At 53.5% G+C, this 20,099-nt stretch overlaps 2 protein-coding genes across 5 annotated transcripts in view; one reads left to right on the top strand and one right to left on the bottom strand.

Annotated features, from left to right (window-relative positions):
* Positions 1–270: 270 nt before the first annotated feature.
* ANKRD54 (ankyrin repeat domain 54) lies at positions 271–8,482 on the top strand. Its single transcript, XM_009647740.2, has 8 exons — positions 271–283; positions 346–393; positions 2,624–2,722; positions 3,180–3,251; positions 3,659–3,706; positions 3,832–3,956; positions 4,818–4,925; positions 5,590–8,482. Exons 1-8 carry the CDS (start codon positions 271–273, stop codon positions 5,662–5,664), a joined length of 588 nt encoding a protein of 195 aa, XP_009646035.1. The 3' UTR covers positions 5,665–8,482.
* Positions 8,483–9,306: 824 nt separating this feature from the next.
* The window catches only part of GALR3 (galanin receptor 3), a 14,285-nt gene continuing 3,492 nt past the window's right edge, over positions 9,307–20,099 (bottom strand). The window contains exons 1-4 of one of the 4 annotated variants that reach the window (XM_009647739.2): positions 17,978–19,098; positions 17,222–17,593; positions 15,691–16,605; positions 9,307–15,032 (exon numbers count right to left, since the gene is read on the bottom strand). In XM_009647739.2, coding sequence (XP_009646034.2) covers positions 15,720–16,605; positions 17,222–17,593; positions 17,978–18,054 — 1,335 coding nt within the window. In that variant the 5' untranslated portion in view covers positions 18,055–19,098 and the 3' untranslated portion in view covers positions 9,307–15,032; positions 15,691–15,719. Of the gene's footprint in view, positions 16,606–17,221; positions 17,594–17,977; positions 19,099–20,099 lie in introns of those variants that run through there. The other 3 variants (XM_035903155.1, XM_035903154.1, XM_035903156.1) reach the window with 3 other exon arrangements.

The following is a 20,099-nucleotide window of genomic DNA, read 5'->3' as shown; positions in this document are numbered from 1 at the left end:
CGGGGTGGAGAGCCTCCGATCTGGGAAGCTGGTAAAGCTTCGGCTTTCCCGTGTGCGGGGCCTCTGGAAGGAGGTCGGATCTGCTCGGTGGGCGGCTTGGGAAGGCGCCCTTGCTCCTGCCAGGGGACGGTGCCCGTCAGGAGTGGGAGGGCCCGAGGCTGGCCTCAGGAGAGCGCTTCTTACCCGGGGTCTTGATCCCCTGCTTCCCCTTCTCTGGGCTGAGCCAGCACCAGCATGGTTTGGGCCCTGCGACTGGGCTCGAGCGCCCGGATGGGATGTTTCGGTAGGGAAACGCTCCTTTTTCCTCTGTGCTTTCCTGTCAGTAATTGCTTTTTTTCTCCATAGCTCTGAAAAGACTGCGTGAAGCTGCCAATAGCAACGACTTGGACACAGGTAAGACTTCTGCCAATCCTACTTGGGACTTTCTCCTGGAAGGGTATTTTTTCGAGGACCTCTATTTCAGGAGAGGAGGAGGAGGGTGCAGATAGTTTGCGGACATGGTGCTTTAGATGCTGCAAAACTAGATACTGCTTTTCTGGAGCCTCATTTCATTCTTTGAGCAGAGTGAAGCTGGTTATCATATTGACTTTTTCACTGCCTCTGGTTCATAGTGTGAGTTTTCCAGCTGCCTGAAGCCAAATCAGCACTGCACTATTCCAGCTTTTTTGGTATGTAACTTTTTCCAAATTGTAAGCAGCAAAAAAGTAGTAAGGTAAGATGGGAACGTTATGATTATCTAAGCCATACCCTGTGTGATGAGACAGCGTGACCCAGTAGATCGGAATCAGGACCAGTGCCTGTTACAGTGACTTCAGAGAAGGCTCATGGCCTATCTGTGACTCCCCTTACCTCTCTATACTGTAGATTAGGTGGGGTTTGATATGAAGTGTTCAGCAGCAATATTGGCGTATATTATCTGCCCCTTATCCACGATACACTTGGTTTCATGAACTGATGGATAAAGTCCATCTGTGAGTTCTGTCAGTACCGAAAGGCTTGGCTTCAGTCACCAAGTCAAGAGGAAGAGTGAAAGAATCAGGCTTTGCAGAAGTCTTGGTTTCAATCCATGAGTTTTACACCTGTATTTGATACACAGGTTCCCCTGTTTACAGTCCTGCTGTGTTTTGTGTACTCTGTGACTTCAGGAAGTGTCTGATGATGCATTTATTCTGCATCATCAAGTAAAAATCTTTGCTCTTTCCTGTAGTGGTGCTGGGTAGGAGAGTTTATGTCATTTCCTACTGGCTTTAGGTAAAGCATTCCCCATTAACGATTCTCACTGGTGGCACTGTCAGTCTCCCTGTCTTTCTTCTGGAGTATCAAACACCCCATTAATGCCACTTCCATCTTTTCAGGTATTCCTTTCACTTCTGTACCACACTTAAAGCAGTAGGTGTACAGGAAGAAATTCAAATGTGACTATAATTTGATCTCTGGAAGCTGAGACCAATGGTGACTTTCAGCGGTCTGAGCTATCTAGTTTCTTGTCTCCTATACTGGTCAGTCTTGGCTGTTGCAGGATATGCTATTAAAGATGTCAAAATACAGTGAATCTGTCAGTATTTGTAGCAGCTTCGGAATGAGCTTTATTTTACACACTGATTACTATATCAGGATAATCTCAAAACAACAGGAGTAATGGCCCTTTCAGTTGCTCTTACGCATGTTGCTGTAGATGCTACTTTTATGTCCCTAACCTTTTCAGCCTTTACTGGTCTCTTTGCCTTTGTTATACCCGATACTGGGGAGGGGAGTGATACTAATTTCTCTGCCTTTCTGTGCGAGCAGGTTTTTCCTTCTCATCTGAGAAAAGGAGGTAGTTCAGGCTACAAGAAGTGCCAGTGGTGGCAGTGAAGAAGTAGCTGAGTGGAAGCAGCAGGGGGAACAAGTGTGCGTAGATGATGGTATGGCTACTCAGGCTGTTCACTTCAATATACCATCTCCTAAGGGTATATCTGCACTGCTGCTGGCAGGTTGGTGCGTTCACATGCCTGCTTCCCAATCAGTGGCCACCATTACTATGGCAAAAGCTAGTTGTTTCAGACAAATCTAGGAAGTGGCATATGCAAAACAGGTGTGAAGAGGTGGCTTTTCTCACTGCATATGGTTATACTGTGAAACTTCTCATCACGGGTCTGCGTTGATGTGAAAAGTTTACACTGATGCAGAAAATGATGCAAATCTACGGAGAAAGCCCATGGAGGGCTAGTAAGCGCAGGATGCTAATTCTGGCTTGGGAAGTGCCTGAGATGCGGCTGACTAAAGTCTGTGAGAGTTAGCCCTGCATCCTTGCTATCTTTTTATACTCTTCTGTAGGTATTTGCTGCTGATTGTCCTTGGAGCTTGAAAATTTGGCTAGATGGATCCTTAGCCTTAGATATTACAGCCGTTGGCTTGTCTCTATGGCAGTACATGGAAGCTGGTGAAGGCTGTGATAGAGGCTGGCGAGTACACTGCCTAGGCTGGCCCTGCTGAGCCGGGATGCTGGCTGGAGCTGGTTCAAGTCCAGTTGACTGGACAGCTGGCAGAATGTGTATCTAACAGCAGAACTGTGGGTAGCATTACCCCTTTCTGATCAGGTGCCCCTTCAGCTTACCTGCTTTCTTCTCCTTGGTGCTGTCAGTGCAGCAACTCTTGGAGGACGGAACTGACCCCTGTGCCGCGGACGACAAAGGCCGGACAGCCCTGCACTTTGCCTCCTGCAATGGCAACGATCACATCGGTGAGTGGGGAGGAGGAGTTCTGTCTTCCAGCCTCTCTGTGGCAGAGATTTCAAAGGATGCTCTTTAGTTTGGTTCAACACATGACAGAAATTGCTGTTTTCTGTGTTCTGTGGCAAAGTTGCCAGCTGAACTCTGGCTCCAGGATTTGCCACGTGCCCCTGCTGAAGGGCGAGCAGTGGCTCCTAGCTCTAGGGCTGTACTGGTGCAGAAGGGTGTTCTTAGTCCCAGTTCTTCCTCTCAGGAAGCCCAGGGGCAGTGGCACTGCCTGGCTTTGTGCTGGGTCCTTCTGCATTGCTGCACAAACCTCCATTCCCTGGTTTTGGGAGGAACTTGATGAGCTGAACAGAAGCATCCCTAAGGCAGCCTGATGACTGCCACGTGGACCTGCAGCCCATGTGGGCCTGACCTGTGGGGAAAAGGGAAGGGACTGATGTGGCTCTGTTTCCTTCTTTCCAGTGCAACTGCTTCTGGACCATGGGGCTGACCCAAACCAGAGAGATGGGCTGGGAAACACCCCCTTGCACTTGGGTAAGTGCCACCCAGATGAGCTTTGCATGCAGAGAGGTGAGGTGAACATTGCCTTGCTGTTTCTTTCCTCTCCACCTTCCTCTTGCCTGTGCCTTACAGTATGCATCCCCAGCTTTAAGGACCTAGGAGGGACTGTCTGCATTTCATTAGCTTCACTCTTCATGAAGGTTTAAGGGTCAGAGGTAGAGAAAATGCATTTCCCTCCCTCTGCCAGCCCCAAGGAGCGTGACATCTGTTCCAGAGAGAGTACCCAGGCTTGCATGTGAGGTTACCCTTGGCAGTTGGGCTGTTCCACTTTCCCATGGCAAAGAGCCCTTTGGGAAGCAGCAAGCTCCACTCTTGAGCAGAAACTCCTTTGTTGTTTGCTAGTACCTCTGAGTCCTGTGTCCTGTGTTTTCCCTCCCCAGCTGCCTGCACGAACCACGTTCCTGTCATCACCACGCTGCTGCGCGGAGGTAACATTTCGTCTACAACAATTACAGCCTGTCCCGTTCCTACCCTGCCCCTCTTGATACTCCCCCAGGGACACTAAGCCTTGAAGACAGACCTCACTTTCTGTCCTTCCTCATGCATCTTGCAGGGGCCAGAGTTGATGCCTTGGATCGAGCTGGCAGAACCCCACTGCACCTCGCCAAATCAAAGCTAAACATCCTGCAGGAAGGACTCTCCCACAGCCTGGAGGCCGTACGCCTTGAAGTGAAACAGGTAAAAGAAACAGTCCCAAGATCGGGTAAGGCGGTGCAGCCCCTGGCAGTCTGCTGTACCCTTTATTTAAATACCTGTCTGTAGGCTCTTAGCTGCTCTGAAGGGAGTTTGACTTTTTCCTTCTGTTTTCAGAGACCTTCCTTTTTTCCAACCACTACTCTGAATTTTTGCAGGACCTCTCTTGGCTCTGGTAGGCCAAGGATGCATTGAATGTCTTAATTCTCAGGCTGTGTGGAGCACTCTTTTCTTCAACCACCCTGTAAGACACATGCCTTGTGGCAGGAGAGGAACCACAGCATGAGGCTGTAGCCATGACATGCGTATTCCAGCAGGGACTCTGCATTCCTAGGACATTCTGCCCTGCTCCAATACCTGGAGGCGTGGGATAGGAAAGCAGTCACGGGGGGCTGCATCAGAAATGCATAAGGTGTGGGCCTCGCTTCAGGAGCCATAGAGGAGCCACAAGACTTCTCATCCTCAGTGCACATGCAGATCCTGCTGGAGTGGGAAGTCCCTGCTCCTCACAGCAAGGCAAGGCTAGCTGGCCATAAAGAAGAGCTTGGTGCTTTCAGGGCTGGACCTTGTGCTTCTTCAGCTGGGCCTGTCTCTCTTCCCTGTTCTTAAACCAGGCACGGGGATCACAACTAGTCTGTGGCTGATCAACGCCACTGGGCTCTGATGCCGCTATTAGTGCTCTCTGGTTGCTTTGCATGTGTTCTTCTCTGTGTGTCATGTATTCTGCCACATACCGCAGCGTCAAGGCTGTGCTTGGCGATTTAACTGTAACTTAATTCTTTCTGTAAAAACATCCCAGCCTGGTGCAGCTGTCTGATGTTCGCCTTTTATGCCTGTTGGTTTCAGATTATCCAGATGTTGCGGGAATACCTGGAGCGACTGGGGAGGCATGAGCAAAAGGAACAGCTGGATGATCTCTGCTCCAGGTTACAGATGACGAGCACAAAGGAGCAGGTAGGCAGCGTTAAGCTACTGTGATTCACCTACTTGTGACTTCTGTGGTTGGGAGAATGCAACTGCATGAGCAAGGTGACATTGAAGACACAGTTACGGAAGTGTTCTTGCTCACATTGGGTGAAGTGGGCAAGTCATGTGATGACTCAGGGCACTTGGGGTTGGAATTCAAAATGCAGAAAGCATCACTGTGCCTGGCAGCTCAGCAGAGAAGCTGGAGATCAGATGGGCTGAGGGCACAGGCATGTTGAGGCCAGGATCAGCACAACCACGCAGGGTTATGGGGTCTGTTTGGTTTTTTTTTTTCTACAAAAAACTGGCCCTTAGAAACAGGCTTAGAAGAAACAGCCCCATTACCACTAGTGAGTTCTGGGTAATGCAGCAACACACTTCTGTTATAACGATTGGCTAAATCGCGCGAGGTGGAGGTCAAGCGTTGACCTCCTGAGGAATGGGGAGAAGCCTTAGATTAGGACCTGTTTGATTGTGAGGATGGGAGCCCTCCCACATGATTGTGGGACCAAAGGGATCCTGTCCAAGCATTAGCTCAGCATGGGCATTACTGGCAGTCCTGGTGCAAGGGTGGTCCCTGCTGCATGGGGGTTTCATCTGTGTTGGTGGTCAACTGCATTCCTCTGCCTAACAGCCAACTGTACTTTGTCAGGTGGACGAGGTTACAGATCTTCTGGCCAGCTTCACGTCGCTCAGCCTGCAGATGCAGAAGATGGAGAAGAGGTAATGGGCTTCCAAATCATCTTCCTGATGCAGCAAGAGAAGCCTTACAGAGAAAAAGAGGAAGCTGAAGCATGCTTCCCAGATCACTAAACAAACATTGCTGCCAGCAGCCGCTCCTGCCGGATCCACTCTCCGGGGGAGCTCGGACTGTCCCTGTGGGTGCTGCCACAGCTGCCTCATGGGGAGGCAGCAACAGAGACAACAGACAAGAGAGTGCTGCAGCTAAGACTTTTGGAAAAATGAAAAAAGAGCTGCTCTTCTTTTTATCAGATGGGCTGGCGCTGAACAGGATACCCCTTCCAGAGATATTCTGCCTTCTCCTAAGCACTTCAGCTCGACGTAGGTGGTGGCTGATGCCGTGTGCAGTCACCAGCCCTGACAAGTGCGCTCAGCAGCTGGCCAGCATCACAGAAATGCTTGGAACAGGCACCTTTTGCCACCTCTGCGGTACTCGGTTGCATGGGGGAGAAAGTGGGTGCCTTGGAGAACAGAAGGCTTTGTGCTGTGAGAAGAACACACTCTTAATTCTGCGTGCTAGCAGCTGAGCAAACACACTGCCTTGAGAAACACACACTGAGGCTTAATCCTAACCTTCCACAGAGCCCGCGGTCAGAGGGCAGAGAATCTGTCTGGTTACAAATGGGATACAAAGCTTTTAATCACTAGACTTAACAGCTTTTGCTGGCCCTGGTTTTTAAATCACTGCTGCAAGTTAGAGCTTAAATACTACAGTGAAACACTTGCAAAAAATACGCAGGTAGACAGCTAGCAAGTCAGAGCTGCCCTGATGCAAGAATAAAGTTTGGGGGGTGACTTAATCCTAGCGCAGTTTTAGGCAGACACCTACATCTTGCCAAAAAACCCCCACCATGACTGACTTTTGTGTTTCCTATTACTGGCGCTCTCAGGCAAGAGGTCCGGTTGCGATAGGAGGTGCTGTGTACTCAGCCGTATTATTGGGCTGGGATGGAGGTGGACTTGTGGCTGCCTCGTCAACACCAAACCCACAGCTGACCCGTACTGTGTTTCTTGCTTGTCATGGAGAGGTGCTGCTCCAGAACTGCAAGTGCAGCCTGAAGAACAAGCTATGGACCTCTGCTGGGAGCCTGAAGTGATGCAGCTACGGAGGATGCAGGGAATTGCCCTTGCTAATCTCTTGCTTCTATGCCACTGTGGTTACTAATGAAGATGTAGATCGCCTTGTTTAGGAGCAGGGATCATAAATCTTGTAGGTAGGGTGCAAATAGCAGCAGGGTGACAAGAACATGCCCAGTAGCAATCTGAGCTCCCACCTGTATGCTTAAGAGACATGGTGTGCCGGTAGCAATACCCATCCCACAGCTTGGGAATCACTGGTTTGGAAGTGTCCATTCTCAGGATTCAGCTTAACCATGCAACAGCCACAGTTTGGAGCATTCTTCAGAAACCTTCGGGTCAGCATATTCTCTAATATCTGGCCTCTTGTGTCCCGGAGAAGGCTAAGTGGACCTCCATGTTCACAGCTGAGCTGCCAGAAATATGCAGGGCTTTTAAATGGGTTCATCCGCGGGATGCTGGAGGCCATGGCTGGGACTAACGGTCTTGTGGTTTGGCTGGAGCTGTCACTGTGAATCCTGATACTTCATCATGATGTGCTGGATGGGAAGGATAATGAGGGGGTGGGAGATGATACGACCTTTTTGTATTTTGAACTTCAATAAAATCCTGTCAGCCTTTTCAGACTCCTCAGCCAAGTTCTCTCTTTTTTCAGAGCAGCTCATTCCTCTTTCTTTACGTATGTTCCAGGCCTTCTTTACGTGTGTTCCAGGCCCCAGGCACCTCCCCAGACTTCATAACTGCTACTCTCATACCCAGTGCTGAAATTAGAAGTGACAACACAAAGCTGTTTGAATTCAAACACCAGTCTGTTTGCAGATCGAAGTACACGGTTGCTGACTCACCTTCTGATCTTGACTCCCGCAGCCAAGAAATCCAAACTTTAAATCTAGTTAGTTGCTGTGAAACCGTACAAATAGAGGAAAGAGAATCTCAGCGGGGTTGCTTCAAGCTGGAAGATGGGATGTTTTGCAAAGAGGAAAAGCAGCCTTGCTCCATCTGCACTCCTGCATAAGTATGGAGCTGGTGGGGAGAAGGTGGCTGAACTCGTGCCTTGCCCCACGCCAGATAAAATGGCTGTGCTGTGAAGTGACAGCGAGGGGATGAGGGGCTGGGGGGGGACATCCAGGCAGGACAGAGAATTTCCAGGGTGGTCCCTGTGTGAGGAGCGGGTGACCTTCGTGTCCAGTCTTTACTTACCTTGTTTCTTCCCGTCTTCCCAGCCTTGTCTTGGTGTCCACGTACACCCAGCTGTCAACGCTTCTGCACTCAACAGCCTTGTTGCTGAGGAGACCATTAAGGTTCCCGAAGAGCAGGCGGCTGAAACGCTCTTTATCGCTGCGGTTACCTTAGTTGCTGATGTTGTCTGCTAATGAGACGCAAAACCTCAAAACCAGGAAGACGCCTAGCTGGGACTCAGAGTGAAGCTTTTAGCCTGAGCACACGTGATATTGTTGTCCACAGCTCTTCAAGCCATTTTCTTGCCTGGCGCCAGTGTTTTTCATCGCTGCTCATGACTGTAGCATGCTTGGAGGGGAAAGGGGGGGCTGCTGCAGCCAGCCGAGCGCTTGCCTTGCCTCTTCTGCAGCAGTGCTCCCTCCGTGGGAGGTGAGGCAGCGCTGGCAGGCCCCTGGAGACTGGTACCATGAGCTGAGGCAAATAAAAAACGAGCGGGCTTGTAAGAAGTTTCACCACTGCTTTAGCGATAACACTGGACAAGAAAGAGAAAAAGGGGGTCTGGTTTTCAGCAGGGGGGAGGGAAAGCGTCATATAGGAATCACTGCAGTCAGTTCTGCTTTTCTGCCTCAGGGCTGAAGCACTGGGCAGCTGAAAGACGGGTCATGTGTTTGGCACTGGACTGAGGAAAGTTTTAGGTTTCTTTGTGTCAGCTGGACATGCCAGAGCCTTGACTGCTCTGCCATGCTCAGCAGCTGTATCTGAAAAGACAGTTTGGTCCTGGGGAGGGAAAGAAGGAAAGAAAAGGTTCCGGGGGGGACACGAGAGTGTGGCCTCACGCTGTGCCAAGAGCTGTTCACTGGCACTGTTTGCTTTTCCTGCTGCTCCTGGCCTAGAGTTTTTGGCCTCTCCCAGCAGCTTTTCCCTCTGCCCTTGCATCCCAGGCCACAGATTTCCCTGCACAGCCCACAGGTGTGAGGCTGGTGGCAACTTTCCACATGTCCCAGAGGTGTCTGCTGTAGTTAATGAAGAATGAAAACGACAGCACAGGTTTCACTGCTATTTATTTTGCAATTAAGCTCAGTCCAACCTCCTCGTTTTTCTTGTGCCACACCATCAAACACGCCTTCCAGGTCCCTTCCCAAGCGGTGGTGCGTCCCCCTCCTTGGGGGCCGTGGTGTCAGGGCTGCCAGCACACTCTGGCAACCAGGACTTGACCCAGGGCCCTTCTTGCCCCTCACTGCTGCCTGGCCCCCAATACACTCCATTTCCCCCTCATCCAGAGCGTGGCTCTGCAGTGATGTGCTGAATCCCCAGCCACTGAATCCCCAGCCACTGAATCCCCAGCCACCGAACCCAGCAGCAAACTCCCTGGCTCTGCAGCTGCTGCTGTGCTGTAAGATGCAACCAAAGCCAGCCAGGCTGAGGATCTGGCTCATCCAAGCCAGCAAACACTGAAAACCTGCTTGTGGCTCACTGAGGACCCACAGCAGAAGCAACATCCTTGAACAAAGTCTCCCAACAAAGCTGCATGGATGTTGTTGAGCAAATGGCCACTCACCATGCAAGTGAACACAAAAAAGCACACTGCAGTATGTGCGAACATCAAGAATCTGTTCCACCCTTCAGCAGCTGAAATAATTAAGCTCCAGGGTGTTGAGCCAACATCTGAACTCCACTACCTCCTCCACCTTTGCCTTTCTAGCAGACTCGAAATCCATCATTGTAATTATCTGCGCTGCTAAAGAAGTCCCATGAAGCACCTCTGGCAAACCTCCCACTCTTTCATCTGCTTCCTCCGCTCATTCCATGAGCAAGACAGATCTCCTCCGTCATGGAAAGGTACTTGCAGAAAGATGCCTTCTTCGTGCATGGTGCTTGGCCAGCGTGGGAGAGCAGCCCTGTCAGCTCAGGGCCCAGCAATTTCGATTAGGAAGCTGATAAAGGAGATAGGACATATAGATAGCATTCCTCTGGGCTTTCCTGAAAGCTCTTAGAGGGGAAGAGAGCATGTGGTTGTTGGAAGAATTAAAATAATCAGCTGGCAGCCTGCTAAGGATGGCCATGGATTAGGAACCAGCAGCAAAATTCAAAAGCAAATAAGCAGAATTCTCTATAGCTCATAGTACTACGTGCCCTGACCGCCCCTATCACACCATTGCCTCTCTGGCCGGCAAGGCTGTCTTGCCGCGAGGTGCATTTGCCGTGCTCTCCTGGCTGTCTGCAGCGTCTCTCTACAAGGTCCTGTCCCCATGAGTGCAAGGGCAGCGCTTGAGCCCACTGCTCCACCATGGAATTAGGAGCCGTCCTTGTAACAGCTTCCCCTGGCCTTCTGCCTCCCCCAGCCCCATGTGCCTGCAGACAGGGAAACCCCCACCAGGGCTGTTGGATTTGCAGGTTTGTTTCTTGGTACCGGCGGTCTGACACCTCCCAGCAGCATCAGGCTCGTGGCACGCGTGCTGGGGAGGTGCGCGGGCACCAGGGCCGGCACACAGCTGGCAGGACTAAGTTGCTCGCAGAGGGTGGCTACGCCTGGCTTGCGGGGGGGCTGGTGCCAACCACTAGCCACAAAGCCCCAGCCTGCCCTTGCCTCTCCCGTTCCCTCTGCCCCATCCCAGCTCCCGGCGTGGCTGTGCTCAGTGGGTGTAGCAAACCGGCCGCTGTGGGGTTAAAGCCAAGCTTGTCAGCCCGAGTGATGACAAGTAGGAGAGAAAATATAAGCAAGGAGTCATTAATTAAGGCAAGAAGCTGGGAGCGGAGATTGCAGAGTGCTAATCAGTCTGGTGGGGAGGCTGTGTGGAAAGCAGCAATCAAGCTCCTTCAGTTTTAATTAAACCCAGTTCTATGTCAAGGACATGACACCTTTTCTTCACCTCTACCTTTGAGCTGTGAAACGAGTTAGAGTGTGCACACTGTTACTGGGCAGACAGGAATTCCATCCTGGCTCCAGAGCCTCCCTGAGCCAGGCTCAGCATCTGCCCTTCCCACTCACGTGCTCCCCAAAATCAGGGCTTAACACCAGGCAGAGCTTATGCATTGCAGATGCTTGCCACACTGAATGCACCTTCTCCCCCAGGTTTCCTCCCTGTCTTCTCTGTCCTGTTTTATGTAGGCTTCACCACAGTGGGCAGCAGTCAGTCCTGACCTGATCCACTCCTTTTACGAGCCAGGACCAGGAGGAGCAGGATCAAGAGTGAGCAACAGCCCGGCTGCAAGCGGGCAAGAACAAGCAGCGTTCAGGCTGTGCCGCTTCACTGTTCCCGATGGCTGTTCCCTTTGGGCTGTGAAGTGAGGCCTCATCCCCAGAAACGATGCAGATATTCGTGTTACCTGGGGGCTGCTTGAGGCCATGCAAGCTGGCCACTAGCCACGGCATTGCATGCATCGCAGCTGCAGGACTAGCCATCCCCTGGAAGGTAGGCAAAGCACGCTGGACACGTTGCCAAAAAGCATCGGCTGCAGAGGAGCAGAAGGGAGCTCGAGAAATCAGAAACAGGGACAGGAGACGAGGGAGGCTCAAGGTGCAGAGAGCAGCATCAAACACTTGAATGGAAAAAAAAAATAATTCCCAGCACAGCGCTTCGGCTGGCCTTCACACAGGGAAAGGGGTATCCTTGGAGCTGAGCTCTAGCAAGGTGTGCAACAGCTTCAGCGAGGGTTAGAAATACCACATCACCTGGGAATTTTAAGAGCAGGCCGGACAAAGCAATAAGGGAATATTTACGCAAGCAGAAGCAGGGGACGGAAAGAGAAGAGAAAAGAAATAAAGGGACTTGTGGCTCTGCTCACACACACCACAGCTCTGCAAGCCCCTTGCTGCTTGATGTCCCCCATCCCTGCCATACATCACCTACAGCACTGAGAGTGTCGAAGGGCAAGGATGGGGCCAAAACCCCTTTGCTTTGGATGCAGCCTCCAGCTGCCTTGCTGAGGTCCCACTGTGCATGGGGACAAGCGAGGACACCGGCGACTTCTGCAGCCCGTGTGGGGCTCAGGGCACCACTGACGGGGCTGGGCAGCCTCCAACGACCTCGCATTTGCCTCAGGCTCATGTTGGCAATGATCAGCGGGCTGGCAGTAAATGGCTTCTCCCTGATGGCTGGAGCTCCCCAGCGTTCGCTCCCTCGCTGTTTTAATTAGCTAGAAAGTGAGCAGTGCCGTCCCTGCAGATTTCCAGGCTACGGAGACTGCCGTAGCACCCAGCCCTTGCATCTCCACCTGGAAAGTCAGCCTGTAGGACTTCGCTAGGAGGGATATCTCCATGCACATGCTTGGCTGTGGGCAGTGGGGCTGTGGGAAGTGAACTGCTGAGGAAGGAGAATGATCTGCCTCGCTCAGGGCAAACATGTTCACTCTGAAACCTACTGCTGCCATGATGACCTGTAACTGTTTCCCAGCTTCAGCATGGAAGTCTGGAGTGTCCCACAATGTCACTGCTTTCACTAAACACCTTCTGCCAAGCTCTCCCTCTTTCACCTGCTCTTAGGGCATTATGGGTGAAGAGCTGCTTCACGTTAAGAGTTACACAATCGGGAGCCACACAGCACTAATTAAATGCCCTATGTAAGTAAGGAAAAGGAGGGCTGTTGCAATCATATAAACTTTATTGTAAGTATTGAGCTGGGGGAGTGGCAGGTCTGATGATTTGCGGCTGAGGCATCCCAGTGCTGGCTGCAGGATTGTGGAGGGAGTTGCTCAGGAACCCTGTGGGGCTTGAGCTCAGTTTAACGGGTCTGAATGAGCAAGCCCATCTCTTTCGCTGCCAACAGCAAACCATCTCAGTGGGGATAAGGTGTGGGCCTGATGATCCTGGCCTCTCCTGGAGGAAAGCAAAGCCCCTGGAATGTGGTCAGGAAGTGTGATGCTAATGCAGATTTCTCCCTCGCCTCTCACCATGGAGGTCCTTCCACAGCCTGGTCCCTTTTCATTCCTCAGGGCTTGCCTGGCCAGAAAAAACAGTCCCTTTTCCCCCTCCCAGTCTGTCAGGTGACTTGTCTTTGTCCCCTTCCTAGGGCTTCTTGCTGGGCTTGTCCTACAGTATCACCGAAAGCTCCCAAGCCGCAGGACTGATGCTCAGGGGCTGCACCTGTGCTGGCAAACGAAGCAGGATCGGTCCCACTTGCATTCACATCCCAGGTGGCATCGCGGAGTTTGTGTCCCCTCAGTGAAGCTGTCTCATCCCCGCAGAGGATGGCCTCAGGTGGTTACTCGTGGCCCCAGTGATTACTCGTGGCATGCGGATTTGGCACACTGGGGAAGCCGAGTACCCTGCTCTGTCCTTCTCCACTCATGTCATGACTACGTGACAAAACCAGAGCCGTGTGAAGTCAGCCACAGGCCCAGGCCTACCGCTGCCAGGCACAGGCGGCAAATCATGGCATTGCCGCGATGCAAATCCCACCAGCTCCCTCCCATGTGAGCCAGACTGATCAAAGCCCTTGCTCGGATGGTGGTTTTTTGGGCTTCTCTGGCAGCCCGATGATGCAGGAAAACGCCAGAGAAAGCTGCCGTGGGGCTGGGGTCCAACACAGCCGAGTGATGCTCACCCCAGCTCAGGAGCAGTGTGACACTGCTGGGGTGGGGAGAAGGCCTCTGCCAAAATGTGGGTGCTCTGCCAGCGCATTGCTTCCCACCTCCCTCGTGCCCCCCCGTCCTCCCTTCTGCCCTTTGCTTCTAGCCCCTCACTTCGCCCTGCTTTCTCACTGCCATTTTCTGTCCCTGTGGATGGCTCCTGCCACACATTTATCATTTATATTGCCCCCCCATCTGTCCTCTCACCCTCCCTCCTTTTCCCTCTCTCTGCTTCTGTCTGTCCCTCTCCTACGACTTTCCCTTGAACACCATCAGCGCTGGATCCATCTTAAAACCCTCAGCTTTGGGGGTTTTTTTGTACACTTCTGCAGTGCCTGCAAAGTCAAATAAAACAAACGATGCCCTGCTAAGTGACTTGGGAGCCCCAGACTGTGGTCAGGAGGCTTGTACAGCCTCCACCGCCTCCAGCCCAAACTGCAGAGCCCCGCACCGGGCAATGATTGCATCCAGCACACAGCAAATGTGGCAAGCGAAGGAAATTACTGGGGTTTATTCAGGTAAAGCAGGAGAGAAATTCCAGCATCTTCTGGCGAATGTGATTTTTGTCCCACCACGGCATCCCCTCAGCACTTCTCATCCTTCCTGTGGTCAGGCCGGGGGGATGCTTGGCCCTGCTGCCAGGTGTCGTTGAGCTGTTACCACAGCCAAAGGCTCCTCCACTGCTGCTCAGGGCAGCAGGGGACAGAGCAGGGGAAAGTTTTGCTCCCAGGCAGACATGAGCCCCACAGTAATCCCACAGCAGTGGCCATTTTGGAAGATGTCCCAACCCGCTGAGCAGTGTTGGCCTCACGCTCTCCTAGAAACCACCTCCACCAGGTGGAAAGAGGTACTGAGGAGATAGGATTGAACTAAGCGCACATGGGTCTGTTTCTTTCTCCTTCACCTCACCACAACTGTCACCCAGCTCCACAGCTTGTTTTGCAGCTCAGCCACTTTCTTCTGCTTCAGTGACAGCCATCAATTCACTCACAATCATCACCATCACATGGAAAAAACTGCCTGGCCAAGCCAGTAAACCACACACATGGGGTTAATATCTATGAATAATGTCTCTGCTCAGAGAGCAACAGGTCCTTCAGCCCCAGAAGGGAGGGATGAAACTCTGAGTAGCAAGCAAAGATCGAAGAGGAGGCAGCAATCCCTCGGGAATTTGCAAAAGGCAAACAGAAAGTAAGCAGAGGGGTGGATCAGGTGGAAGAACGTGGTGCAAGGAGGAGTTAAGTTACCAGGTTTGTTTAGGAAGAACTGGGGGAGGCTGTCAGGAAATATTTCTGGACCACAGGCAGCATTAGGAAGTGGGACAGTGTCCTGCAGGATCTGCTTGGAAGAGCTAAAGCCAGGCGAGAGAGAGCTCTAGGAAATACCCTCCAGCAAGCACTTCTGGTGGAGCAGGGTGGAGGAAAGAGGCTGGACAGATGGTCCTTTCCTCCTTGAACTTCAGAGAAGCCACGGGTGCGGAGGGGAGGCACGCAGAGGTGTCAGCACACAAGCCTTCTCAGTCTTCACCTGCTGTGGCATAAATCATTTGAGTTTGACTCCTGACTGCCGCAGAGTTTGCATCACCCAGCTGTTGGCACAGACGGCCGGCTTCCTTGCACGTGAGACAGCGTGGCAAAGGCCCTCTCATCAGGATGTAGGGGATAGGGAAAGGGATGGAGGTGGGATGGGGCTGCCCCTGCACCATGGGAAAGGGGCATGGGGGCAGGGGTCAGCGTTTTACCGCTTGGGGGTGGGCACAGTACCCCAGCCCTGCCAGGGAGAGAGGCTGCCAGCTACCCTATTGACATTCAGGTCCCCGTGCATTCTCTCTACCCTTCCCACCCATGTTCTGATGTGCCCTTAACAGCCCGGATTTCCTACCAGGATGTGTTCATTTTAGTTGCCTCCCTCTTAGAGTTTCAAGGTGCTGTGCAAAATTAGCAAGTTAGGAAGATGGGAAATGGAGGCCTTAAAACCTGTTGCAGGAACGCCACCCAGGTCAGCTGGCATCACTCCACACTGCATGGGTGAATTGTACCATACCTGTATGAATGCTGTGGGCCAGTGAATGCTGGTGAGTGGGGACAATGGGTTAACCATTGCCACAGGAGGTTTCGGTGGCTCTGCTGTGTCCATTCCCATCTGTCCCACATTATTCTGCCCATTTGGAAATGGAGTGGCTACTCACAGGCCAGAAAACGGGCTTCTTCACTTCGCTCATCTGTAATGAACCGTCAGAAACTCCTCAGTTCCTCTTGGAAGGGTCATGGCTAGGGGATGGCCAGCTGTTGCCAAACTTTCCTCCTCCAGCAGCTCCTTCTGCACAGAGACCATGGCATCTTGTAGCTGGTGAGTCCATGCTCTGGCATCATGACTGGCACCTTCAGGGTCCATCTTCCTGGTGTTCTCCTCTGGGACCTGGGTCACCTCAGTGTTGCCTCCATAGAAACCTCTGGTGCTGTTGGTGAAACCTTTGCCCACATTGACCACGTGGACTTTCTTTCCAACTCTCTTCTTCTTCCTGGTCTTTGTCTGGAAGAAGAGGCAGGTGAAGACCTGCTTGAAACGCTTGCGGAAATGCTTGGAGATGAGGGCATAGACTATGGGGTTGAGGCAGGAGTTGGCATATGAAAGGCAGTGGGAAGCCAGGCGGCAAGCATAAGTGGCTCGGTTGAAGGGGAAGTGGCCAAACCAGAAGCACAGGATGACCAGGTGATGGGGCAGCCAGCAGAGGCAGAACAGGATGGCCACAGCCACAATCATCTTGGTGACTTTACGCTTGGCCTTCCGGGACTCTGAGATCCTTTCTATGGGGTCTACGGAGGTCCACAGGAACTTGATGGTCCTGGCATATGCCAGGCTCACCACGGTCACAGGCAGCAGGTACCCAAAGACAAACGTGAGGATGTCCAGAATCTTTCGGCGCTGGTCCTCCCAGATGGGGACGCAGATGGGCACCCTGTGGTAATGGACAATCTGGTAGTAACTGAGGTAAGGCCCCGCAAAGAGCAGCGACAGCGACCAGATCGCTACAATGGCCACTCCTGCATTTCGGGAGGTACGAAGATCCCGGGACTTCAGTGGATAGCGAATGGCCAGGTACCTGGCAAGGAGGGGACGGAGGAGAGACCAAATACAACATGGATGAGATGATACCTTGTTGGCCTTCTGCCCCATGGTGCCGCCATCTGTGCACCATCCCACACACAGCCACCGATCTCTTCCCCTCCCCACCTCTTGGTAGGAGAGGGTTACGGTGAATTCACATAGAGATCAGGGTCATCCCCACAGCGGGTCTGGGATCTCCGTTGCCCACTCTTCTGTGCTAGCTCAGGAAAGGCAAGCAGCATGCCTCTTGAACCAGGGAAGAGAAGGACAGGAGCAGGACCCAGAGGGCTCACTCTTTCTTGCCTGGTGCATTGCTGCCCTGAGGTTTTCCTGTTCTTGGTTTTGCATGGTAGACACCAAACCTCAGCACATGCCTGCACTACTCCTTCCTAAGTGAGGGTCGGGTAACCAGGCCAAGAGCTTAGCTTGGTGCTGGAAGAGAACACAGGGAGATAGGGAGGCTGGCTCTGCTGGCCCTGCCTCTGGGAAGACCCTACCCGCTCCTTACAGGACACTCAACAGGGTAAGGACCAGCCTTTCTCCCACCCCTTAGCTCAAAGGTGGCAAACAGGTCCCTGAGCTGAGGGACTCAAAGGGGAGGGGATGCTTGCCTGTCAACGGAGACGGCGGCCAGGGTGAAGCTGCTGGCATACATGGTGAGGTAGATCAGGAAATGCACAGCCTTGCAGGCAAAGGCCCCAAAGAGCCACCCGTCCAGGGTGTAAATGGTGGCCTGGAAAGGGACGCAGCAGATGATGAAGCACAGGTCGGCCATGGCCAGGTTAAGGATGAAGAGGTTGGTGGTATTGTATTTGGCTTGGCCGTTCCGCAGCAGCACGGCCAGCACCAGCCCGTTCCCCACAGTGCCCAGGAGGAAGATGAGGGAGAAGATGACAGGCACGATAACCCCTGCAGCTCGCAGCTCCAGGCTGTCAGAGGAGGCGTTCCAGTCTCCTGGCATCTCCCCATCTGACTGTGGGGACCTGCGAGGGGAGAAAGGGAGATGAAGGCCCTGTGCATGGCCATAGGCAAGCAGGTGCTTTTCGGTGTTGACTACAGTGGCCACCAGAGCTCTGGCCCTACAGTGCCTGATCCTGGCCTTTGTTTGATGCCCACATTTCTCCCAGAGATGCCAATCCCAACCAGCTGGCTAAATGATGACATCAAGATCCTCATGACATCACTGGCAAGAATGCTGTTGGAGTCAGCCCACATCTGCCTGGCTCGAGGCGAGCCGAGGCCCCTTTCTCCTGCCCACATTCATGTTCCCGCCATGGCACCTCCTGTGCTCCCAGCCCCCTGAAGGACCTCCTCCCCTGCCACCTGGCTTCCCCTACATTCCTCCTACAATCCCAAAGCCACTAAACCTCCTGGGATTGCTTGCTTTAGCAAGTCTAAATCCTGGCTGGTGTTCAACAGGGCTCAGCCAGGGACACGAGGCCATGGAGGGATGGTGGGTGGTTTTGGCAGCCTCACCACGGCACTGTGCCACCTCTGGCAGCAGGGATCTGATGCCTGGGTGACAGCCCACAGTGGCAGCACCCCACCGTGCTCCTGCCTCAAGGGAGCTCCTTCAGCTGGGACCCCCTCCACCCCAGAGCTGGCTGCCCCTTGCTCCCTTTGCAGTAATGCTCCACGGAGGAGAGGTGACTCAGGGCAGGTCTTCCTGATGCTGAGAGGTGGCCATGGGCTGGACAGTGACGGCTAGGAGAGGATGGGGGGAAAAGCCTGGGAGCCGCCTGAAACACAACACAATGATCATTGTGAAGGAGCGTAATTATTACTGCAGCTCGATTTGCTGCAAAACTTCCTCCAGCCCTGAGTAACACGGCGCTCAGGCGGGGAGCGCCAACAGCCTATCTCCTAACGAGCCTTCCCCGTGTTGTGCTATCATTAGAACAAATTGTCCTTCACTGAGCAGCAACCAAGAGGGAAAGACACTGTTATCTAGCAACTGTCGACATGCAATTAAGTCTTTTTTTGGGACATGCAAGCTCCTTCGCCCCACACTCCCCAGTCCCTCAGTTTACACCACTTCTCCTTCCCAGCAGCCTCTCTGTATTGCACCAAAAGGTCGTCCCTGCCTCTCTGGCTCTGTGGTCCCCTCTGTCCTGCTAGTAACTACCTGGCTCCTCCATCCTGGCCCCGTGGGCTCTCCTTGCTGGAGCAGAGGACCCCGGTCGCCCTCTGGGCATGGGCTCACACATAGGCAGAGGAGCATCGCTGGGCACTGTCGCGTCCCTGCTCAGGGAGCCGGAGGCTGCTCCTCACTTGGGAAGCCAGCACTCACCTCTGTGAGGAAGGGCCTGCAGCTTCGCGGGGAGACCTCTGGTCCAGACCGGGCAGCAGCGGCAAGAAGGATGCGGGCCACCGAAGAGTTCATCCAGGCAGCACCATCACCCCTGCCCGGAGCTCCGCTGCCTCCCTGCCCACTGCCAGCTCTGCTCTCTCTTCTGGCTCCCACACAAGGCTCTCTCCTTCTGGAGCTCCTCTGTTCTCTCTCTCTGTCTCCCCCTTTTCCCTCCCTCTGCTCTTGCTGCTGATCCATTGATCTCTGTTTTTTTTCCCCTCTCCCTGAGGTTGGGTTTGGAGTTAACTCCTCTCTGCCCAGCCTTCCAGCCGGCTCAGCTGCTCCCCGCTCCAGTGAGGAGGGGGGCAGCTGAGAAAAAGCCGACAGCTCCTCCAGTAGGAGAGGGAGGATGGAGAGGGGCAGGGTCCCATGGACACTGGCGGGCCTTGTGGGCACCCCACAATGTGGGTGTTCAGGATGTGTTGTCCAACACCTCCAGGGAACATGAATACCCCGCCACAGTGAGCCTGGCCCCTACCCCATCCTTGGGATATGGGTCTAAACCCTCTGGAGCACAAGCGATTAATTGTTATTACTAGCTGTTATCAATTAATTGTTAGTAGCGTGGCACAGAGCAGATCAAGCCTCTCCCACAGTGTCTGACCTGGGGAAGGAGGGGAAAGCCGGTTTCAGTTTCCCTCCAGCCCAGGTCTGCCCTCCACCAGCACTGCTGGGGCACAAGCCATCCAGGGAGGCCATCTCCAGAGGTCCAGCTCCCTCACCGCTGCCCAGCACAGCACACGTGCCGCTGATGTGCTGAGAGGTGACAGTGACCACGCAGCCCTCCTGCCCCCCAGCCCCCACCGTGTCCACCCCTGCGAGGGGGCCTGTGCCCGGCGGACTTCCAGGTGTGCTGAGGCCAAGCGCAGCTTGGTGGCCCTTTCCCAGCAAGACCCGAAGGCCACCACCTTCCCTTCGCTGGGAAGGTCCTGGATGCCTCTTCCAACGATGGGGCAGGGTGTGGAGGAGGAGGAGACGCTGGTCCCTTCGCCTCAGCGCAGCCCCCCTTGCCCCACATCGGCGGCACCTCTCGGCCTGTTGGGAGGGACGACGTGTCCTCCCCTCCCCGGCTGCCCCTCTGGCATGAGGGAGCGATGTGCCCCCGCCGTCTGGCTCGCTATCAGCCGCCGCAACCAGGG

The sequence above is a fragment of the Egretta garzetta genome, unplaced genomic scaffold, assembly GCF_000687185.1.
Source record: "Egretta garzetta isolate BGI_Z169 unplaced genomic scaffold, ASM68718v1 scaffold51, whole genome shotgun sequence".
Taxonomy (NCBI): domain Eukaryota; kingdom Metazoa; phylum Chordata; class Aves; order Pelecaniformes; family Ardeidae; genus Egretta; species Egretta garzetta.
The sequence above is the reverse complement of the archived record's forward strand: the minus strand, read 5'-3'. Positions and strand labels throughout refer to the sequence as shown.

What these genes read in the sequence shown, in the direction of transcription:
- ANKRD54 (XM_009647740.2), top strand. An exon ending in TAGCAACGACTTGGACACAG is followed by an intron (nt 394 to 2,623) that starts GTAAGACTTCTG and finishes TGGTGCTGTCAG; the next exon opens with TGCAGCAACTCTTGGAGGAC. An exon ending in TGACGAGCACAAAGGAGCAG is followed by an intron (nt 4,926 to 5,589) that starts GTAGGCAGCGTT and finishes GTACTTTGTCAG; the next exon opens with GTGGACGAGGTTACAGATCT.